This window comes from Lipophrys pholis (genome assembly GCF_963383615.2).
Source record: "Lipophrys pholis genome assembly, chromosome: 18".
In the NCBI taxonomy this organism is placed as follows: Eukaryota; Metazoa; Chordata; class Actinopteri; order Blenniiformes; family Blenniidae; genus Lipophrys; species Lipophrys pholis.
The window spans coordinates 10933511-10958744 of NC_137646.1; the positions used below are offsets into that span (position 1 = coordinate 10933511).

General features: G+C 41.3%; 1 protein-coding gene across 1 annotated transcript in view; it reads right to left on the reverse strand.

Moving 5' to 3' along the window:
* The window catches only part of sorcs2 (sortilin-related VPS10 domain containing receptor 2), a 392590-nt gene that overhangs the window by 58246 nt on the left and 309110 nt on the right, over window positions 1-25234 (reverse strand). The window contains exons 4-6 of the mRNA XM_080485810.1: window positions 20890-21054; window positions 17358-17431; window positions 5961-6025 (exon numbers count right to left, since the gene is read on the reverse strand). Coding sequence (XP_080341936.1) covers window positions 5961-6025; window positions 17358-17431; window positions 20890-21054 — 304 coding nt within the window. The remainder of the gene's footprint in view (window positions 1-5960; window positions 6026-17357; window positions 17432-20889; window positions 21055-25234) is intronic.

The window sequence follows — 25234 nt, forward strand, 5'->3', positions numbered from 1 at the left end:
AGATGAATGTCCGTGTTCTTGCCATTGTTATTCTTTATGGCATACTGTTCTCTGCGTGCATGTGTGTGGTTACAAAAAAAACCCAACAACAAAACAATAACATCAGCACCCTCTAGTGGCCGAACATGAAATAATTTTATACGTTTCAAGGTGGGCGTCAGAGCCTAGCCTGGGAAGAACTGCTGTAGTGTGGATTTATTCATAAAATATTGACTCATCTTGTTAGTCTCAAAGGGGTCCGCAGGTAAACCAGCTGAAATTGGATGAACTTTAAGGTGCACTCTAGACATGTTGCCACTACATTACTTCAGTGTGCTAAACGTTTTATAAAATTTTGCTTATTCATCGATTCCAGATTTGATCCACTCTCATTTCCAAACCCGAGCAAATCACCACACTGTACATGGCCTTTTAAAGCCATCGAAACTGCATCAAGTTCACACACTCAGAGAGAGAAAGGGATGAGGAAGGATTGGAAATTCATTCTCCTCTCCACATTGTCACAGAATCAGTGTGTCAAGCATAAAAAGTAAGTACAGCCCCACAGTCAGCAAACAGAAAAAGCCAAAAGCTGCGGAGGGCATGAGAAAAACCATACAAGAGAAAAACAAGGTGGCCAGAGGAATAGAGACGTCATTTTCCCCAACTCGATAGGATATGACAACTTCCCCCGGAGACTTATAGCCATTCCAGCATCCAAATGGCCGGCAGGGATTATCCCCACCGAGACACACGGGGAAGTTAGCGCCTGTTGCAAAGCTCACCTACGATTGAATTTCAACCAGCAGCTGCGTCAGCAACATCGCCTGCTGAAGTTCCACCGTTAACTCTCCTCTCTCCTCCCAGAGGTGACAAGCTGGCAGCAGGAACACACACACACACACACACACACACACACACACACACACACACACACACACACACACACACACACACACACACACACACACACACACACACACACACACACACACACACACACACGCACACACACACACACACACACACACACGCACACACACACACACACACACACACACACACACACACAATCCACCCACTCGTCTGAGGTAATCAGTTTCAGTGCGTTTGAAACCCCAAACCCACATTTATGCAGAGCAGTGTGCTTGTTTTGACCTGCCATTCCTAAAAATATACATTTGCTTATATTGAAAAACCTCTCGGGAAAATCCTTTGAAAATCTATGCAACTAAAGGCAGCTTGATTTGTTGTCACAAAACAAACATTTCTTGGACTCATGGCCTCAGAGCATGTTTAGTTTATAGGACATTCAACAATTATCATCCATACATCTATGTTGTGTCCCGTTATCTAACTTAGGGGTGCTTGGGAGTGTACTTATCGGTGAACATTGGAGCAACACTCCATAAAATTATTCAACTTTTTTTTTTAATCTTTTATTTTTGAAAGTGGGAAAATAAAGCGTCACACCTTTGTGTGACTGTTGTTCCCCTAGTACTTCACTTTAACTAGCAAGTATAGCAATTATTGGAGGCGGTTTCAGAAAGATATCTGCCACTAATAGCTATGTTGTTTGGGGTTTATTTTAACCTTTCGAACCGCCAGAGGTTGCAATAACTCCAACATTCTGACTCCAGTGATTTAAGGCCATTTAAGGTTTACACAACAATATTTTCAAGTGAAAACAGAAAACTTTGATAGCGTTTTGGACATCTGACTGATGCCCAAATAAGTGCTGGATTGGAAAGAGAACAGTTCTATACACAAACTGTGAAATATCACTGAAGTTGGACATTGTGTTGAGTGAGTGTCACACAACATGCATCAATCCCTGCAACATTTGTACAACAGATGCAAAATACATATTCAGTGAGATTCCATGTGAAAGAATTCCACAAATTTTCGAAAACTTTTATGTCTCCAACTAGTTACAACTTGTCACAGACGAGTGAGAAAGATTTCAGACGCCACTATCCTACATATAAATTATAGTAGGTTTGATAAAAGCTTTTTTTCAGAATAGATGAATAGCAAGAAAGTGTAAAATTGGATAACAGTAAACTGGAACCAACCAAGGCGGTCTTCTTTTTTGTGTGCGGTGCTTTTTCATCCTCTGCTCTGTCTCTGTTGTTGAGGTGTCTGGTCTAACAAATGGACTGGCTAATTCATTGAAAAGCCCGGACGTTTAATCAAAGCAGCATACTGCGGAGAACTCATTAAAAAACTATTAGATTGGACTAAGTGTTCGATTCCAGCTTGTGGCACATGCGCTCCCTCATGCCACTTGATGTCCTCGCGCACTCGCAAACTCGTTGGAATCCCGATCACGTACGCCATTTTTACCTGTCCTACAAGAGAAAACTGGAGCTTATCGGGTAAATAAACAAGGCTGAAGACGCTTCTTTGAATAATTCATTGTGTTTCAGTGACTATATGGTGTCCATCATAGAAGGATCTGCACTGTGGGGACAAATTTAGCTCCTCGTGTGCACGCCTCCACCTGCCTCTCTGCGGGCCGAGCGCTACAGCATGTCAGTGCGTGCATGCTTGTGTGTATCGGCGCATGAACAAGCTACACTCATGCTTTCCTGCACATCAATCTCCCAGACGACACACACACACACACACACACACACACACACACACACACACACACACACACACACACACACACACACACACACACACACACACACACACACACACACACACACACACACGCGCGGTCCCTGTAAGCGTCGCCGGCTCATCCATCAATCGACCAACCGTCCTCCCTTCATTCCACCGGAGGCCCCGTCCCCTCGTCTGAGCGGGCGACCCCGGGCACGGCGCCTCGTCCGTGCAGACGCTCTCTCAACCCCACGTCGCCCCCTCGTAGCGTGCCGCCAGTTAACCTTGACCACGCCACGTTTGACTGAGGAGGGGTAAAAGGGGGGGAGCATGAGGTGAACAGATTGGCTTAGCATGCCTGATCGCTTCAGTCCCCCTCCACTATCTATCTCCGTGGAAGCAAAGAGAACGGGGGGGTGAAAAGAGGAGGGGAATGAAATGAGGGAGGAGAGTGAAGTTGGGGCGACCATGTGGCAGCGCCTGGCCCTGAGATGAGATTCCCTGCATGTGCAGCTGCTTACCTCGCCCTGTAATGTTTCCTATTTCACCGTCAACAAACGTCAGAAGATGGATTACTACGATACCAGCAGTGACATCCTAAAGGTTTTAAATATGTTTTCCTAATGGGAGAACAGTCGTCCTAGAAGGGTCGTCACAAAGTAAAAGGTAAGCGGTTTGTTGACGGACTGGTGTAATGTTTCCCTGAGAAGTTTGACGAGTCAGCAAACCAGATACTGTACCATGCGTCACCAAGAACTTCCCACAAAGTGCTTTTAAGTTTTTATGCTGTATTTGTTGCGGACTATAAAATCACCACTCAACCTGCTCAAATACTCATTCACAGGCGCATGACCAGGCACGGCAGCAAGTCAATGTTTTTAGGTATGAAGAGCCGTTGACCTACTGGGGTTTTCACACATGACTGTCAAGGTTTAGAGAAAATGTCCTGATTCTCCGGACCTGAATGCCGAGAGGTCAGAAGACTTGGTTGGAGATGAAAGAAAGACAACAGGAACTCAAACAGCCACAGGCTACAACCAAGATGTGAAAAAAAGCATCCGTGTGCTTTTCCATCAAGGGGGAGGTTGAAGATGATGGTGTAGAGCAGAAGACTGCCCTGGGTGTCCCTGCTGTCAGCTACGAACAGGAAACCGAGGCTACAGTTCATACAAGAACCACAAAACTGGACTATAGAAGATTAGAAAAACTTTTAAGGTCTGAGGAGTGTCCACTTCAGAATTGGTGTGAAGACCATGAAAGCTTGGATCCACCCTGTCTCATATCAACGGTTCAGCTTCTGTGAAGGAGATTTTCTTCTTCTTAAAATCAACTGAACAGGTTTAAACTCCACAGAGGATCGTTGCTGACCAAGTCCATCCCCCTCACAAAGGTCAAACCATCTCAATCTGGTTTCTGGGAAAATGACGAAGAGTTGATTGGACTCCAATTGGACTTAATTCAGGATATGGAGGAATGGGACATTCACATCATGGATGCTCGGTCCACATATCTGTAGTTCTGAAAGGAAAGATTGGTCCAATCCACTAATATTGTAGATTTATGTTGTGATATTTATATCTGTGTTTGGGCTTTTTGTATTCTGGCCGTCACACTGACCCCTCTGGGCCACGACAAGGGGAGAATCCAGCCTGAAACTGCAAATATATATAAAACATATCCTTCATTCTGTCCTTCACTCCCAGTCACTCCTCTCCGACTTCACCTGCTCGGGTTTATTTAGAGGGAGGAGGATTATGTGTTTGGCGGAGGCGGGGGCGGCGGGCGGGGGGGGGGGGGGGGGGGGGGGGGGGGGGGGGGGGGTCAGTGAGTTGTGGATAAAGATTCTGAACACACAATGTCAAATACACACTTCTATTACCCTCTTGGCCCTGGGTGGGGTGCTGAGCACCAACCCATCTGTCTGTCACTCAGCTGATATGACGATTCAGATGTGCTGTTTGTCACCCTGAGGGGAGGGGGAGGGGGGGTCCCGACTTCCTTTCTTTAACTCTCCCATTAATTCCCCCATTGACCCCCACTCACACGGAACACTGGCAGCTCACCCGTGGCAAGGTCACGCATTCATCTCTTCCATTACCTGCATATAGACAGAGGGCTGCGTTCAGACTAATGTGGCCTTGACGGGGAACGCAGGTCTTAATCCTCCGACTCAGCAAATCTCACTGAGAATTGTGTTTCCAGAAGTGATATCAATAAAGTTCTGTCATGACCGGGAACAATTTATGGAAATTAGATTAATCAAGTGTGTCACTGCCAATCATTTGCCAACATTACCTTGATATTCACCTCTATGTTCTCTTCCGATTGACCATGAAACTTTCTTTTGGTTCAAGAAAAGATTATTTTACTTAAAAGCAGTAAATATTAAATCATCTCACTCTTTGTGTTGCACCTTTTATCCCAACACAAGTGGTGTTGTGCAGTGACATGTGGGCTTTAATATGAGATAATGTTACAGTCCCACAAACTAGAATCTCGACTTACTTGCAACTTTACGTGCTGAGTTCACAGTGTTACTGCTGGAGCTGACAAACAAGTATTTCCAGGGTACTCTCTCAATCAATCAGGTACATTTTTATCTAACCGTCACTGTTCATGTTGATATATGAAAAGTTTAAATGTCATGTTTTGTAAAATTTTTTAATGACAGAAATCATTAAAATTCGACACATGAATCACCAATTTCAACATGTTATGGGGACGTTTTTCACACAAACTGATTGATTGAAGCTATACGTGACCCGCGCTAAGTAGCAGCTGACGCTTCATCATGCTGCTGATTGGAGTTGCTAATGTATTTGAATATACTTTCTTGTTTTGGGATGAATATATCTACAACTTTTTATTACTGCGTTTCAAACTAAATGAAATCCCATGAAATCTCTCATAAATACTTTTAGTACTTTATGACGTCGGTCAACACTCGTTGACATTTTCTTTAAGTATCTGGTTTCATACGGTTAAAACTGGGAGAACGTTCTGACCTTACTCCAACCTCCAGCATAGCGTTTCCTTTCCTGAACTCTGTGAATGTTAATGAGCCACTTATGCCGCTCATTTCCACCAGTTCAGCGGTCGTTAAGCACTTTACACTCAGTCACATTCATCCATTCACACACATTCTCATCAGTGGCTCCAGCTGCCATTCAAGGGGTTCAACAGCCATTGGGGGAAACTCAGGTCTAATGTCGAATGTCCCGTTTAAGGATCGAACCACGAGCGCCATGATTGCGAGATGATTCCTTCAACTGAGCCACATAGCCAATCCTCAGTTACCTTGACATGCTAGTGTGTTGAATCCTGACAAAACAAATGGAAGTAAATTAGAAGATGGAACGTCACCACACCTCCACTTGAATCCTGCATTTCCATGTGCACCAGGTCAGGATCAACATCCACTCCTGATACAGACCTGCAACACAGAAGGAAGTGACGTTATTCAAAGGTGCAGATCTAATTATAAATTAGACCTGAAACCGTTACAGGACCAATTCTAGATTTAAGGAAAGATAGACTGTGTCATTATCATAAACTCAAAAGATTGAGTCTGCCCATTTAACCTTCAAGCAAAGGGGTCAGCCAACATAATATCTGGAAATGTAAATCCTTTATCAAGACTTTTTGAGCCTGGGGGGATGGGACACTGGCTCTGATCACATGATTATTGTTTTTTGTTTTTTTTAAACGAATCAAATTTGATAGAAATTAAAATTAATCATTGAACATAAACATTACTTAAAATAATATGTATAAAAAAAAGTCAAATTGTAAAAAAAAAAAAAAAAAACAATAGCTGTTTCGACATGTGACAACTTAGGAAGTTATTGGAAACACATCAGTACAACTTAGAGCCACATTTAAGCATTTGTATTTGTATAAATGAATTGTAATGAAAACAATTGTGTAGTTTTCAGTGAAAATAATAATAATAATAAAAACTGATGACTCATGTATGTATATAAGTATGTATTGGTATCCAGTTACTTGGATGTAGATTAGTGTAGATATTTGAATAAAATACAAATTTAACTTGATATAGATGATCAACAAACGGTTTATAATAGGATATTAATATGTTTGTATACAAGTATATCAGTGTGTCCATGCACCATGTTTTTGACACACCTGAAATGAATTGAAAGAAAGAAAGAAAGAAAGAAAGAAAGAAAGAAAGAAAGAAAGAAAGAAAGAAAGAAAGAAAGAAAGAAAGAAAATGTCTGAGACCTGTACGTTGCTACAATAGGTTCTCTTCAAAAAAACAAATGTCTTTGAACGCAATCAAAAAACATTGTCAGTGAACACTTTTGAAATCCACCGTCTATGACTGTTATTGAAAACCACTATAAACATCTTTGAAAACCACTCTATATGGACATTTTTTCTAAAACCACTATCCATCAATATCTTTGAAAACCACTGTCAGTGAACAGTGACAGTGATATTTTTTTGTATTCACTGTCACTTGACTCTCACTGTAAACCTTTTCAAAACCACTGTCTATGAACATTTTTGAGAATGTTGTCATGTCTATGGCACTTCTGTCTGTGCATTCTTTGGAAATGTAACTAAAAACCACTGTCTGTGTGCACTTTTTTAAACGTTTGCCTCAATGTACTGGTTTAAAAAAACAAACATTGTGTGTGAACAAAATGTAAAAAAAAAAAAAGTCTGTCAGCACCGGTGGTAAAACCATCGTCGGTAAACCAGTCTCTGTGAAAACCATTGAAAACAACATTATCTCTAGAAACTTCTGAAAAAACGTAATCTGTTAGCAGTTAAAAAACATTTTCTTTTAAAATATGGAAAAGCAACTTGTCCTTTATGACCGTAGGATTTAAAAAAAAAAAAAAAAGAAACTATAAAGGGTTTGTTTATTTTATCACAAGTTAATTGTCTATCAAGCAGTGATATTCTTAGATCGGTACTTTGGCAACACAAAACTTGTTCAGTTTTGGTCTTTTATAACACAAAAACACCTCTGAAAAGCAATTTCGGTGCAATCTTTGGAAAACTATTGTTTGCGACTACAAAAAACCCACTTTCTTTGAACTTTCCTGAGATGGCTGTCTATCAGTTCTACTGAAAACTCTTTGTGAATCCTTCTGAAACCATTTTTTCTGCAGGATTTTAAGAACCGGTGCTCAGGCTTTGGTTGTGTTGTATGTTTGCCATCTTGGTTCATATTCGATTTCTTGTGTTCTTTTCGACATTCTGGCTCAGGATCAATGTTTTCGGGTGAAAACTTCCTACTTTTGAGTTTTTACATGACAACGGTGCTCAGAGACACTGAAAATGCAAATACTTTTTCAAAATGGCTCCAGAGTTGGAGCTTTTCGAAAACTTTCTGACTTAGTAAAGGGGGGGGGGGGGGGATTTTTTAAAATGTTTGGGCTCTGTCTCCATGTCGATGGCCGAAGCGCTACTAAGTGTGTGATTGTCCACCTGCTCACTGTGGTTAGTGTTGGCGGTCTTCTGTGTTTTGGTTGTTGGGTTGTCTGTGTTGGTAGCTCTCCAGTATCACCGTCTCTGCTCTGTGTGTTAGAACTTTCCAGGTTCTCACATTATATTGTCTTTTTTATCTCAAGGACATCGTGATTTTTGGTCGTTGCTTTACCAGCGGCAGTGTCTGGCCTCTTGAGTCTTCCTCTGAGCTGAATGCAACAGTTTGGTTGCACATCTGTGATAATGATGAACACAATCCTGCACTATTTCTCACATAGAGGGTTAACCCTAGCGACTGATACCAGTATCGTTTATCGGGTCTGATAGTGCACGGTGTATTCTCTAATAGAACCCGATGAGTACTATGTGACATCATCCGTCAGCAACATGAGCAGCAATGAGATTGGCAAGTACAAAAGACTGTAAATTATGTTCTGCCAAATATGAAGAGGAGAAAAAAAAGACAGTTCGTACAACACCCATGGCATTTGGACCAGCAGAGTTACGCTGGGTTCGTACTCTATAAGGACAAGAAGAAAATTCGGCACTTGGGGGTCCTGCCCAACAAAATGACGAAATTTGGTTTGGCTGTGCCAACCGTCCGGATCGAAGTATGTCGGTGCTGGACTGCCAAAACCGCAGTGTGCTACGCATGCACTTTCCAGCTCGCTAATGACTGTATCAGTCATATTTTAATCATGTAGCCTCGCTGTAGCCTCCGCAGCTTGTTAACATGTCAGAGGGCGGAGTTACGTGATACGCCTGAACGCATCACTCAGGGCAGTCAGCTCCTGCAGTTAAAACTGGACCAACATGGCGGCCCGAACACAAATTTTCTCGTTTATCACTGAAATAGTTCAGCAAAATGTATTTCTGAAAACATTTGAAGCAAGAAATAAGCTATGGAATTGAACAGTTGAAATGCCGCTTCACAGAAGTGTATCTGCTGTGAGGGGGCGTGGCCTGCGAGTGCTTATGGGTTCTTATGGGAGTATGCAGGGGGCTTTAGCCCAATGTTGCTCATTAGTTTAGCTGCTCTGTGGATCCAGTAGTGCCGAGTCGTGCTACATGCTGCATGCTAGAGATTTTCAGGACTGACACACCAGCGATGTTACATGCTAAACATGATTAAAGTATAACTAGCTGTTTTTCAAACCAGGCTTGGAGATCCAGGGAACTCGACAATACGACACTACAATAATGTGAAGTGGAGACGTAAACGGACATGTTGGACATCCGTTTGTTTTGCGGATGCTTCAGTAAATATGTGCAGCAGAGCTCTTCCTGGAAAGTGCACTTATAAACTCAGTCTAACAGAGTGTGCCTCACAGGCTCCCAAAATTTTATACCTCCGTTTCTTTGAAGAAGATATACACTACAGTGCCTGGGCTCTGCATGCCCTTCAGTGAGCAGTAAACTAAGCAGTTCATCTGATTAGGGTTGCGCGGAGCAGTCTGTGAAATTTCCCCAGCCCAGTAAAGATGGAGTAGAGATTTAAAACCTCGTTACTTTGCCTATAAAGGGACTTTACGAGCAATTAGCAGGCCACGGAGGGGTTGGAGGAGTGCGGGAGGAAGTGGTGGTGGTGGTGGTGGGGGGCAGAGCAGTCGAGGGGGAGAGAAAGCGCTCAGGGGTGACGGTTGGGATTTCTGAATGGTCTGTTAACCCACAGCGATCCGTCCGCGCATAGCGACAAGCGTCAAAAAATGTGTTTGACCCACTTTGCATTAGCGTTTTTTTTTTATTTTTACGGTTCTCGTTTTAAGGTAGCTGATGATGGCAAGACAAATTTAGCTGACCTCGATGAATATTTAAGGAGCCGCGCAGCGAAGCAGACGTACATGAGTTCAGGCAGTGCAATCTGCCTCCAGATACCTGCTGTGGATGCCTTTAGTTGGCCTCTTAAGATACAAAAACACAGGAGCGCCACGATTGTTAAGATACTGAATCTCTGATGATTATATGATGACATACTGCGATTCTTTGTGGTCACCTGAGTGTCTTTCCAGGTGTTTTGTGCTGTTTCGCAGATACTTGTGTCTCACTCTATCTTTTTAGACGATTCATCATCTAAATGTGGTTGCACAAGCACCTTTGTCTTTATTTTTGTTTCCTTGTGATCATTCTGGTCCTCCTAATGTTAGTTTGTTTTTGTATCTATGTGATTGTGTACGTGGTTTGTAGTATGTTGGTGTCTCTGAATTGTTGTTTTATGCCACTCCCTCATCATTAATGCCTGTTTATCATTGTTTTGTAGTGTGTTTTAAGTCGGCTAATGTTTCTTTTGTTGTCTCTTTGCACCTTGTTATGCTCATTGTGGTCTGGTATTATAATCTCTTTGAGGTCATTTTTTTTAATCTTTGTGTTGGTATTAGTTTGTCTTTGCATTAAATGTACGACTCTGCGGTTGTCTTGGTGGTTACTTCATGCCATTTTAAGACCTTGTGCACTTCAGGAATGTTATATGTAGGCCCTCTTATTGATGTACAGTATTTCAACCAGACATTAAAAAAAAAGAAGTGTCATCTGATCTTGCTGCAATTCAAAGGTACCAGTCATGTGTAACCATCTCAGTACTTCCAGCATGGGCTGCACATTATTGCATTCATGAATGCAGTGTTACAAGGACAAATAAGAGGATGCTATACCTAGTAATTTAAGAAGAAAAAAAAGAGAGTAGACGCCTGACAAGCAATGTGGAAAAACAAACCAGTTTTCTGTATGTTTCTTTTCAAGAGATTGGAAATAGTCCCAGCGCAAAAACAGCTACATTCATCTTAACACATTCAAAAGAAGAATTGTTTACTGCTGTCAGGCGGCATAATTGGGTGTGCAGGACAACTGCTCAAAGTCTGCATGACAAGTTTGGAAATGGTCTGTCAGAACTGTTCGTAGCTACTTCTTAACTCACGACATCCCCTTTCAAAGCTCTGGCAGCCATTTAAATTCAAGCATGTGAGCTGGAAAGTTGATTCTTCACTTTTGAAACGGGATAGGAGTCCACTTCTCAGAGGGAAACTGAGTAATGAAATGCCTGCATTAAGTTTGTTGGGATCGTTTTGCACTCCAGGGCTTAGGTAGAAGGGTTTTGATTGTGTAGCCCACCTATACCCACTGTATGAGGTAAGGGCCTCCTAGATCCTTACATGTAATAAATAAAAGTAAACCAACTTATTTACTTTACTGCTTCTTAAGACCTATGCACCATTTAAAGCACTGCAGTAACTCCTATTTCACTTTCATCTCTCAATATTCAACTCACAGTCACACACATGCACGTTTATACAGGGCAGAGTGACCAAACTGTAAGTTAAAAGCAAACTTCTAATTTAATGAACATGTAAACAAACTATATATACATTTCTTAAACTCACACACATCTGCTTCCAGGTTTTGCACTGTAAAAAATTTACGCTGTGAGGGAACCACTCACCACTCACACATTTACACCAGCTGGGTTATTGAACTGTCAAACCTTAAAGTTGCAGGCCTGCGCGATGTTTGGGAGCAGTGAGGCCCAAAACTTAATGGTCGCTTTGCTCTGTGAGCAAACCAAAATAAAAGGGACCTGGTTTATCAATCCAATAATATGGGGGCGCGATGTGGTCCAGGCTTAGACTCCAGTGAGTGATGTCCAGAGCAAAGACAACATCCAAAGACACACATCCAGGCTGGATCATTGAAGAAAAAAGTCTCCATAATTTGCTGTGTCAGCAAAACTATTCCTCGTGCTACTTGGCCAGAGAATGCTAATAATGCTAAACTCCTTCAAAGTCCCACAAACAAACTACTGCAGGACAAACTTGTAGCTGAAAAATGTCCTTCTGTAACCCAACCAGCATTAAAGGAGAGTCTATCACTCTCATAAGTAGGGTTAAGATTAAAAAACTATATTCACTCCTCCCCTGTCAAGCTAATTCATTACTCTTTCCACCCGTCATCTCACTTCCAGTATTCACTCACGTCAAGCTAAGACAACAAATGACTGACAGCAGTGGTATACAAACACAGCACTTCCTTTCACTCTTCACAATAAAACAAACTAAAGTACATCAAAATAATTTTATACTTTACTCTGTTTTTTAACTTATACCCAGATACTTTAGCAGATTTTAAGACATTTTAAAACATAAATTAACATTTTAACCATAGCTACATAATACATTTAACTTATATATTCTTTTTTTTTTTTAAACTGTAACATACCTTATTAACTTTATATATACAATAACATATTTTTCAGGGTTACAATAGTTTATCAACAAGTCTAGCAGTTACTGGATGCAACTTAGGATAAGTTGGTTAAAATCATTTGTACGGGTCAGTAACTTTGTAGAGCTTTGAACTTTTACAGCAATCCAAGGGTTTGAGGTCGTGTTTGGAGAACTTCAAGTCAGCACGATTTCAGGTTTGTTGGGACGATGCTGCACTCTTGAGTAAACCATAGTTTGCCAACAATCCAAGCATGAGCAATGGCTTTGTCCAGTTTTGTCCACCATTACTTAGGCCATGTTTACACAACGTTTTTTAAGTGAAAAGTCAAAACCTTCCTTGTGTTTTGGGGGTCTGTTTACACGACAATAGTGATTAGAGCCACTAAAAGTGCAGCATTTCTTCTGTTTGAGTGTAAATGGACATCGTTTTCAAAACAGTTTAAACGAGAATCTTTTCTGAAGTGAAAACCTAAAACAATGTATTTTTGTCTTGAAATGTTGTCGTGTAAACAGACTTTTATCCATATAGCCCCCTGAGGGTAAGGGGTTGTTCATCCACAATCAAAGCGCTTTTAAAGGTTTTGTTCAGTAGTGATTAAAGTTCTGTAAATGGTAACTGGTTAAAAATTATAGATCAAATTCAATAAAATTGTAAGTTTGTTGGGCACAATGTTTTTGATATTTTAAAATGTTCTGCAAGGGTTCGAGGGTTTGGGGATGTTTATCAACAATTGAATAATTTTATGTTCATGAGGTTTGTTGGGATTTGTGAAACATTACAGGTTAGTCTTTGGGCAATATAACTCTTTATGCAGACCAGCAAAGATTTACTATTAATAGAAGTCAGACTAAAAAGCCAGAACATATTAGAATCTCTTCATGTTGTCATAATCAACCTGTCCTTGTCCTGGATTTCTCCGCTTCTCACTGAGTCCGCATTAGTCTGCATGAAAGTGTCGAAATGTAAACGCATAAGATTGGAAGTGACTGCGCTCTTTGCACCGGCAATCCGTCATTTATTCATTCCGCTAACGTTTTGGTCCAGTTAGGCCTTCATCACAATCAAAGCGTGTGGGATTTCCTCCCCGGTGGTCAGACCAAGCAAAAGTAGACGGATCAAAGTGGGTTGAAAGAGAAGCAGGGGGACATGAAATTAAATGAGTGATGGTGAGATCCAGGGTGTTGATAAATATAGAGGTAGGGGGGATGTGCAAACATGTAAAAAAAATATATAAATAAAAAATCCTCCCTAGTGGTGATTCAGTTTCCTCCCAGCTGAAGTTTCACTGCCTTTTAACCACATTTCATTTTTATTATCACCTATCCTCAAATGTTAGCTTTTGCCGTCATCCTGCAAGATGCCCGTTCAATTTCACAAACTCTGCCACCGCTTTTCACTCAGGATGACGAACAGACACTCCACGGCCTGGCGTCATAAACAACGAGGTCCTGCAGATACTGTCGGCACACAGCCGGCGGCAGGCTGCTTTCACTCCCTGCTTTTTGTTGGGATTTATGTACACGAGCTGGCAAACTCCGGTTCCCTTGTTGCTTTTACGACGGCTCGGCCACAAGATGGGCGAGGGTCACATCGAGAAATATAATCTCCCTCTGTCTCCTCTGACCACACACATTCACCATCATAGTCACATCCGTGCTCAGCTTTCATAGAACCGGTCACAAACTTTCCCATACAAGCAGGCCTGAATACCCGACATGCTGCAGGCAGAGAAAATATAGCAGTACATAGATTTAATCTTCGGTTAAGACTGAAAGGAAACGCTGGAGTTGTTCAAACCTCCACTGTATTGATATCCACTTATGAAATACAAAATACAGTCAGGCACTGACAGAATCTTTCTGATCTTCAGCCAAAGTCCAATCCAAACTTCTTCTCCTTGGACCATCGTTTAGGTGTCAGCCAACTTTTAAGTAAACAATTGCAGCTACAAGCTCCACGAGGGCCAACGCTGGAGCTGTTGAAGAGATACGTTCAATCACGGCGTAAAATATTCAGGTTTTTTTGTGTAGCACAAGGTTAAATGTTTGACTTAAATTAGATCGTATTATAAGAGTGTAGCTTCAGAAATCCCAAAAGTTTCACAAATGCGTTCTTGGAGAAGTACAAAAGCAAGAAGCTTTCGAAATAACAACAATGAGGCAGAATGTTGAATGTTTTGCAAATGAGGCCCTGGTTTCATGACAATGGTGCTCGGAGTGAGTGAAAAAAACAACTTTTTGAAAATGCTCCGACTCTTTCTCTGTGTAAACGCAGGAAAATGCTACTTTTCTGAAATGCGTGTGCCTGCACCCCACGGCCACAATAAATAATTATTCTGCACATGCTCAGTCGATGGACATTAAGAACAATGTTTGCCTCCATAATGTTGTGACTCCTGGTCAATATTCTCCCGGGACTTAGTAGATTTATAGTCGACAGTCACAGTAATAACAATCTAATTTGGTCGTCTGATACGAATGTCAGTGTGCTCGCCATATTGTTTATAGCATATTGTTGTCTGCACACACGTGTGTGGTTTCATTACAAAAACAAACTACAGCACCCACTGGAGGCCAACATTAAAACTACAATGTTTTCAGCCTTTATTGGCAGTGTTTTCAAAAATGCCAAAACTTTTCTCACATCGTGTAAATGGGACCTGAGTCGATGTTCATTTATTCCTTTGAAAACCGTTTGAGCGGTGATATTAAAACTCTGGAGAATGAGATTCAACTCAACAAAACGCTGAACCCAAAGCAAGTAACTTTACTCTGGAGGAGAAAACACTTAGGGCTGTTTGTCTCCCTCTCCCTCGCTCGCTCCCCTACACTCTCATTTTTTACAGCGCAGAGTGGCGATGATTTGTGCGCCGGAGCCAGCGGCATAAATCAGAGGTGCCTGGATACGCGAACCAGCTCATTTACCATTGCTGAGAGGAAACAAGCAAGCGGGAGCATGCGGCGCTTACCTGACCTTCAAAATATGAAGAAGAGGGCTCTCAATCGTGTTGAAACGCTGCATATTGAACACATCATTGTACAATAACGCGGCCTGGACAAGGAAAAGTCACGAGGAGAAACAGACCAAGGAGGAGGAGAAAAGTTGATGGAGATAAAGAGGAAGAGATGCACGACAAGATAGCAAAGAGGCGACTGAGGAGGAGCAGCACTGGAAGTTGTGAATTAGTACATGTGTGGGGTAAAATACATGAACTTCTTGCAGCGACGGGTACTTTTTCTGCCCGGAAAAACCGCGAAGCGATCCATCGATGCAAAGTTCTGCTGCATAAACTCAGACGCTTACGACCGAAACCGAACAGAAACTGCTAATTGAAGGAAAAAAGTGTCGAGGCATTAAAGTAATTTATGAGCGTCTTGGATGCAACTCCTGTAGATATAGCTTTACTGCTCTGGCAATATTGTGTAAATGATAGCACGCGCTATCGGGACAGAGTCAAAAAATAAACCCATTAACTCTGCAAGAGATCAATTTATTGCCTGAAAAAGCCTGATCAGAAAATAGCTCCAGTGTTGTGTTTTTTGTGTTCAAATCAAACAAGTCAAGCAAAAAGCCATCAAACAAAATCAAACAACTCCCACACTCAGCTTGTGTTATCATGCTGGAAAGAGAGAGGCGAGAAAGTATCAGTTACATCAGAGTATAGTAGAAGAAAACAACTCTCTGAAGTGAATCGCTTTACTGTTGATGATGATTATCATAGAAACTCAACAGAAAAATGATTTAACTTTAAAACTCATGAATCAATATGAAGAGAACCCTTTGGGTAATTTAGTGTTTGTGTTCGTGCATGAAGCATCTTTTTTTCTTTTTGTAAATGTGACTGTTTGCATGAAAACATTTAAAGAGAAAATACATCATGTTTGTATTGTTTTGGATTGAATTTTGCATTCACACAGAGATTGCAGGAATGCAGAAAAAGATGTAGTGTTAATGTTGTGCCACTAGCGGGTGCTGTTGTTTGTTTTTTGTTCTGGAACGACACACACACATGCGTGCAGAGAACAATACACTATAAACACCAACAATGGCGAGTACAAGGGCATTCGTATGGACAGACGACCAAGTTGGATTATTTCACTAACAAGCACATGGTTGTATAATAGTAAATGTGCTGTGATACATCAGCTGAATTGTTAGACGGGTCTCATTTTGGGTGAAGGACCTAATGCACCTTTTTTTTGAAACCACTGACTCTACCTCTAGGGAACAAACGCACGTTTTTGAAAATGCTGCTACTACACATGTGCACCGGGGCCTTAGTGAATAGTTCTTCTGCACATGTGAGAGTAGACAGACAATTGCAGAAATGTTTAATATCCTCCTGGGGCTTGGTAGTTTTGTAGTTGAGAGTCACCGTAATACTCTAACTTGGTCGTATAAGAATGTCCATGTTCTCCCACCGTTAATGTTTATAACAGATTGTTCTCTGCAGGCATGTGTGTGTGGTTTCATTACAAAAACAAACAGCAGCACCCACCAGTGGCCCAAAATGAAAACTACATTGTTTTCACTGTTTTCTCCATTTCCATGGAAACAGACATCGTTTCAAAAACATTGCAGTGTAAACATGAAACTTTTCTGAAATGAAAGACAGAAATGATGCATTTTCACTTGAAACGTTGTCATGTCAACCACTAAAACGATAAAAACCTGCATATAACAAAAGTCAGCAGCAAAATTGTCCGAAGTCAGAAGAAATTTGAGAATAAACAACCTGATACTTTAAAAACAATCAAACTTAGGGTCCCTCATGCTCCAGGTTCTCCTTAGATTGATGGTGGTAAAAACTTTCCTAAGGCACTACATTTCCTGCAGCTTGCATGTTTTCACATAAATAGATATTTTGCGAGCTCAATACTATCTTGTTCGCATTAACATAGCTGCATCCGTCACAGTGTCTTTTTCAATGAACTGTTAAGTTAAGAAAATGAGTTGCAGTTGCATTTATATTGAAAATGTTCAAAAATGTTTTTTTTTTATCTTGTACATGTTTGTCATTTTGTCTGCCAACTTTCAGGCCCACATCGTCCCACAACCGTTTTAAAATAACATAATGTAGAACTGACCAGAAGACCCGATCCTTGGTGACCCTCTCCTGAAGTAAAGTCCACTTGCGGCCGAGGTCAGCTGATGCAAAAAGCTGGTGACAAAAGAAAAAAAGAAAAAGACAATTAGATGGAAGAAGGAAAAAAAATCGCACACTCAAAGGCTTGTGGCATTAAATTACAACCCTAACCCGAAACCCATTACCAGCTGGATCCTTTGCAATGGAGGATAAATTGAGAGTCTGTCTGGGGGGAGAGAAAAAAGTTCACCCAATCAAGCTTCTGAATTTCATGGTTCACCAAGTTAAGACTGAGCTCAATTAATTATTAATCATAACAGGTCTGCGCTCTGCTGTGGCTGTGTGTGTGTGTGTGTGTGTGTGTGTGTGTGTGTGTGTGTGTGTGTGTGTGTGTGTGTGTGTGTGTGTGTGTGTGTGTGTGTGTGTGTGTGTCTGTTCCACCTGTTATGAGGAGTGAGATGGAATATTCATCCGTAGTAGTGTGTGTGTGTGTGTGTGTGTGTGTGTGTGTGTGTGTGTGTGTGTGTGTGTGTGTGTGTGTGTGTGTGTGTGTGTGTGTGTGTGTGTGTGTGTGTGTGTGTGTGTGTTTGTGTTGTGGGAGTTTGTCCGCCATTGATCGCACCCATAATGAAAGTGTATCGATTGGAGCCGATGTGCAGAAAGCAAGCCGGGCCTGCGAAAGAAGAATTCACCACAGAAATTTCCTCCAAAACCATTTGAAAAACCAAAAAACAAAAGAAAGAAAATCTTCTCGACGTACCGCGAGCAGAGCAAACTGTTTTTTCCTCGCCGCACCTCCCTACTGACCTTGATGGAAATCTGCCCTCACAAACCGTCATTTACCCCCGCGTCCTCACATCATCCTCCATCTAAATGATTTTTTTGTTCTGTTTGAATGGATTCCCCCGTTCCCATCTGCAGCCCGCCCATATGGAACAGATTAAAACCTAATTGAATTTCTTGTTTAATTACGCGTAAATTATGGAAGTTGTGGCAGATTTGAAACTCACCAGCTATTGCGACATAAGTCACACCCACAACTTCCTGTTTTACACTTTACACTAGTTTTTTTCTGCCTGATTTCCCAGAATTTATTATTTATATTCATAGATGACTGTTTAATAAGTTACTATTGAGACTCGTGAACAGCAATACGTGTAACAGATATGACAGTTGCAAGCCTATAAATGAGGATCTCCACACCTGCCTTAACGAGCATGTCTTCAACAATGTTTATTATCTCTGATAAAATTTGTTAAAAAAAAGTCTGACTTAAACAAAAATTGACACTTTGAATCACCACTACCCTAAAAAAACTGCCCCCTACTTACAATTGTAGGAGTTCACGTCTTAGCTCATGGTTTCGTTTTATATTCAGTCAAATGACAAACACACGGGATAGAACAGGAGACCAAACCAGAGTGGAAACATTACATAGTCAACTTGGATTTTCAGTCACAGTAAACATGTTGGAAATACATATTTCTGCAATTCATGAAAACACCAATTAAAAATAAACAGGATCTTTGGGTTTTGGTGTGTTTAGGAACAACGACGATCGGAGCCACTGACAATACGGCTTTTTCATTAAAAAACAGTCCGACTCCATGTAGGGGGAGGAAAACACAACTTTTCTGAAACGCTGCTAGTGCACATAAGCACCATGACCGTAGTGAATAATTCTTCTGCACAATGACTAGTAGATAGAAAATAACAATAATGTTTTCCTCCAGAGGGTCATGACTCCCACTCCATATTCTTCCGGGATTTGGTGGTTTTATGGTTGGCAGTCACTAGGAATAGAACTCCAACTTGATCGTCTGTCCAAACAAATGTCTGTGTGCCTGTGTTAATGTTGATAGTGTATTGTTCTCTGTGCACGCGTGCGGTTTCAGTACAACAAAAATCCAATGGCACCCACTAGTGGCCTAACAGACTAACTGCATTGTTTACACCAGAGGTGTCCAACCTCAGTCCTCGAGAGCCCCTGTCCTGCAGGGTTTAACTTCTCCCAGTTGCAACACACCTGATTGCAATGAGGGGCTCGTTATTGGACTTTTCCACAACCTTGGTGATGACATCATCATTAGGTTCAGGTATGCTGAAGCAGGGAGAGAACTAAAACATGCAGGTCAGGGGCTCTCGAGGACCGAGGTTGGAGACCTATGATTTACAGCATTTCTGTGGAAACGGGCATAGTTTTCAAAATGTTTCAAACTTTTCTGAAAGGAAAATGCAAAAAAGACGTGTTTTCACTGTAAACGTTGTGCCTTAGCGTTACTGCTAAACTCAGCCCCGTTACTTGGGTAGCTGGCTTTCTGGTTTATTTAAGCCAATGCCTGAATGTATAAATAACCAATAGTTTGTTGCTATTCAGTATTAGTTGCTAGGTCTCAAATACTAATCCACTTGTGTGGTATTGAATTCATATTGAGTTGAGAACTTGACTGCTTTGATTGTAACATCGCCTCAAAGCAAGAAGGTCTGAACAAGTTTACTTTGGTACATTTTCTGTGTCCAGGTGTTCACTGCAGTATTAAAAATACATTCAATGGTACCTGGTACTACAGTGGTGACTTTCCGCTTTGCTGGAAACTGAGCGAAAATTCAGTTTCAATACTTTGATAGGTTTTTGTAGAATCTGTAGATCTCGATTCATATTATTAAGGTGGATGTTGCTGAGCTGATGAGCCAATAACAACGAATAAAATAAATGTTAATGCATTCATCCATCTTCTATACAACTTTATCCAACTTAAGGCTCATTTCTACTGAATGTACATGCAGATAGATACACATATACACGACCCCTGCACATACAGGATTGCACAAAACCTTTCGTCTCCTGGAAACTTACAATACTGTCAAGACCAATGGAGCAGTACCACAAGTAGCTGTAGGGGGCAGTGTTGAGGTCACCCTTGAATAATAAATGCTAGACGTTTTTTTAAATGACGGTCTCACAGACCACCACTGCTTCTGATTATACCTCAAACATTATTGGTACTTCCTGCATTGGACACATGGAAATATAAAGACAGTAACATTTACTTCATTTGAAGTAAGCGCATCTATTTTCTTTTGTACATACGAGAAAAAAAATCTGCCTTTAATTAAATGGGGAGCTGGAGCTGATTCCAGCTCTTCACTTTTACCTTTCAGTGGGCCACTTTTGAGAAAAACTACATTTTCCTCACATAAATTCAAACTTTCTTGAGTTTTCAGTTCAAACATTTCAAAGATTTTCCTCCTCAGAGCCAAAGTTTGATTCCGACATGCCTTCAATATGAAATGTTTGGGACTATTTTGACACGGTGATTGTTGGATTTATTTTTCCAGCCTGAGGCTGTATTGTGTGGTGAATCACTTATCAGGTTTTCTCTGAGGTCCCGTGTTCCACCTGAAAATTGAAATTGTATGCATTGTGGCACCGACAGCAGAGATGCTTTCGCCGGCGTTAACATCGCGTTCTCGTTCTCGCACCTTCCGAGACGAGTCGAATCGAGGGTTGGCCGAGGAGGCCCGACACTCACCCTGCCCTCCTTGCAGTAGGCCAGAATCTTGTCCTCCTCCTTGGGGTGGAAGACAAGCGTCTCCGGGGTGAAGGCGATGGACTGCCGCTGGAAGGACGAGCCCTCGTCCGTGCTGATGAACAGCATCTGATCGCGCTCGTTTATGGACGAGCCCACCAGGACGACCTGTAAGAGAGAGAAAACGTCAGGTCAGAGGTCAAATGCCAGAAAGTCCTCTCAACATGTTCCCATCTTGGTCAGCAAACCACCACCACGACCCTTTGCTCTTCACACCAAACACATGTGCATAAATAATCCTCCTGCTTGGGCCAACTGATGAATACATATGCATTCATGACCACTGGCGTATTCAGAACCATTCTCGGAGAACTTTCCATCACCCTTACATGTTTCCCAGAGCGTAGCGACAGTGTATTGATTATCTATTCAGCGTTTTATAGCTCATAAAGTGAAGGCATTAAACATGGGGCACACCAGGACCTGCCAACCCACCAATCACCATCAGGGCCCGGACACTGAGGAGTGAAGCCACGGCGAGGACGGATCGATCCGAGCTAATGAACCAGTCACGCTCTTTAGGAGTTCATGAGAAGTGTGAAGTTACCCACAGAGGGTTTTTTCTTTTAATTGTCACGGCCACTGTGTTGTTTACAACAGGTCCTTACAGTCCGTTTTACCTCAGAAACCTTTTCCCAACAGAATAATGAGAATCCTCTGTCCGGTTCCTGTAGGAGTGGGTTTATATTTCATGGATGTAAAGCAGCTCACAAACAAAAGAAAGGACAGTTTGGTTTGTTGGGACTACAGAGAATATTAATTATGCTTGTTATGAATGGGAACAAGTAATATTTCATATAAAGCTCCTTAACACATATCAGATCATGTCATGTGAACTGATATACTGTTGCTGTGTGACAGTAATAATAGTACTGATGTATCAACCCTGAACTGAAGGGGATTTCGTCAACGGATATAATTTGTAAAACATTGCTGTGTAAACGTGAAACTTTTAGAAATGTTGTGTAAACGGGGCCTATAAAAACTCAGCAGGTCATTCTGGTCAAGGATTTGACTGAGTGCCATAAAACGTTGGAAAATTTCTGTCAAAGTTGGAAAGTGGTGTTATCGGTTTCCTTGCACCAATCAGATCTGAGTCCTTTCCAGACCAAGGGTGAGGTCATACGTGTAGACTTTTACATTTGTGGTGACCGAACGTTGCAACCAGACGAAAGTCAGCCAAGGAAACAAAAGCGTTTTGAAACGCAGCTGAAACTCAGACTCAGACCACGTGGGGGTGGTTTCTGTTTTGGTGAAACCAGATGCAAACAACATCAGGAGTTTTACCCAGCCAGATGGAGCCCAGTCCTGTCTCAACCGCAACAGACTTCGAGAGACGGCACCATCTGCCCATACAGTTGTATTTTCTCCGTCCCGTAAACAAGTGCAGATATGTTGATCTGTCCATGGTCCATGTCAGTTTATCGTCAACAACTGCTCCAGACAAGATTCAAGGAATGAACTTTCCAACAGGATGCTGCAGTATTCTCATCAAATACCAGTCAAAAAAACAAAGCCGTCATTGATATTATATTGTTTTCTACAACTTTCTTGCTCTGTCTTCACTTTTTATGGCTGCCATAAAAGTTTCAGCATTAGCATCCCGCTCACACCGGCCCCCCAACACTTGCCCCACATTGAACTCTGAAGCTGCAGCTGACTCATATCTTTATTATATTAGGGAAATTAAAGGAATTTATATGCCCAGAGACACACATGGTGGTGAGTTAAGAAGCGCACGTGAGCACACACACACACACACACACACACACACACACACACACACACACACACACACACACACCGGAGTCGCGGTTAGTATTCTCATCGCGGTTGCAATTAGGCGGCGTGTACAGCACGCCTCGCGACTCGAGAGCAGCTCCTCCACGAGCCGTGCGGTCAATTAAAAACTCGCCGTTTGCTTGGCAGCTGCATGAGGGCCGGCGAGGAGCGGAGCGCTGGAGTTAGGAGATGATTTCTTGAAATAATACTCTGCTTTTTTATTTATTTTCAAAAGTGCTGAGTGAGCAGCTAAGGCTGGGGGCTGAACCGGGTGATAGTTGCGCTTTACAGATTTTTTTTATTTTTTGTTGGAAGCTTAGTTATTGTGCATTGCTTAAAGGCATGTTGAATTTTTCCCATGGATTCAAAGATTTATCACTTGACCATGTAGACAATGTGTATTTTTCATAATACAGTGGTAAATAGAACTGGTCCTGTTGAGGCTCTTTGTTTTGAAGCTCATGTCTCACTGAGGTTTCGCCTCCTGTCGCCCTGCGGACGCAGCAAACATCAATCATGCCGCTTCTGCCAATACGTCTCTCTTTAAACGACACCACTCAGTTTAACCTGGTTGCACTCTGACTGATGGACAAGTTGCAAACAGTCACACAGATCAACAAACTTCCACAGAAAACACAGACAGAAGAAGCCACAAAATGTAGAAATGAGAGTTTAGAGTTGGAGAATTTTCAATATCTGGAGCTGAATAGTACTGTACTGTCTCTTTAATGTCTCTCTCTTCCTCACAAGGGGAAAAGAAAACACACAAATTAGCTTTACCAATGTGTAACAAAATCAACAATAAATAAAATGTATGAGCATTTTGGGAATTTTTTTTAAACAATTTAAAATCTAAATCGATGAAAAATATTAATATTGTGGATTAAAGAAATACATTTTTGCTTTTGTTTATATTTAACTTGTTTGGCTGATATGCTTTGGAACTTTTTTTTTAATGTGTACTTTTAGTCCCTGTTTACACGACCATGTTTCAGTTGAAAACTTGAAAACTTTGCATTTTCAGAAAGGCCGTTTACACAGCAATGTTTTGAAAACGACGACTGTTTCGGATTGTTTTGAAAACGTTGTGTTTCGCCCCATTTCTATGGAGACGAACTCTGAGCATTTCCGAAAAGTTCCATCTTGGGAGTCGTTTTAAAAAAGTGGCTCCGAGCACCATAGACGTGTAAACAGACGTGCAAAACGTTTTCTGTTTTTACTTAAAAACGTTGTTGTGTAAACAGGGCTTTAGTTTACACTATTACATGTCGTTTATAAACAATGTTACTTGCTTAAAAGAACAAAACTGACTAAATGATGTATCCAACAAAATTTTATGTTTCAGTCTATTTCTTAATGGTTGTTGAATTTGTTGTCTTATTTGCATAAAGTAGGACACCATCAGTGTCAAACTAAATTCATTAGGGAAATAAATTTAAAGAAATCCAAAAAGCAAAAAGAAATAATCAGATTTATAGGAACAGTTAAAAGGTTAAAGAGACATTATGTTGCAATGAACTCATGCCATTGGTGTGTATTTGGCTGTAGGAGTCATTGTGTCGGTCTGCATTTTGGAGGCCATCAGGATTTTCTCCTTCTTGGTCGGCAGCTACATGGTCCTGAATACGAAGATGGTGTACAAGCTTTGTTTGAATTGGAACTGGAACCTCGGTACCCAAACAAATGTTTCAATGTGAGTTTGGTCATCGACAAAAATGCATCTGGTGGCAGTTAGTATCCACTTTTTGGCATTTAACAGTGATCTTGAGTAATATTTTTTGGGGAAAACAGTGTAGACTTGCACCGCTGTGGAGCAAAGAAAGACTTCAAGTATTGTGCTTGCTGTTTCTTTTACTGCTGCTTCTTTCAGTGACTCAATACACCACCTAGTGGTGAAAACTTGTATTTCTAGACTAAAAAGGCTGCGTTGGATAACCAGCTAACTTTGGGAGATAACATTCGACAGAAAATGTAGTTTACGTTGATTTTCATCAAATTCAAATTTTGTAATCAAACAATACGTACTTTTAAGAATAGTGTCAAGATAATTTGTTTAAATGTTTGTGATTGCGCACTATGCTGCACAACCATTTTATAGCCTAATCACACCACACTCTTACTAAGAAGTCCCAATTTGATTAATGTTGATGCTCAAAACAATAAAAAAGAGTGCGAGCTCTCTTTAAAGGTACAAAACATTATCACATCATAACATTTGATAGCATGCGGGATGTAGAGTCGATGGCTGCTTTGTTTGATCCATCTAACAATTTCACTCTTTGTTGTAATCAGTAACCAACATCTATCTTTGTTCCAGTGACACCTCCAGTGGCCGCTCAAGGTGAAGTTTGAGGTCGTATTTGCTGCTTATCAACACAGTTCCAATCTTCAAGGTCAGAGATTAAACACCGTGCATATGGCATATGAAAGTCAGGCTTCAAATAGTGGAATACTTTCCAGCTCCTTTATGTGAAGCAACAAGAGTGTTTGTAAAAGTTGAACAAGA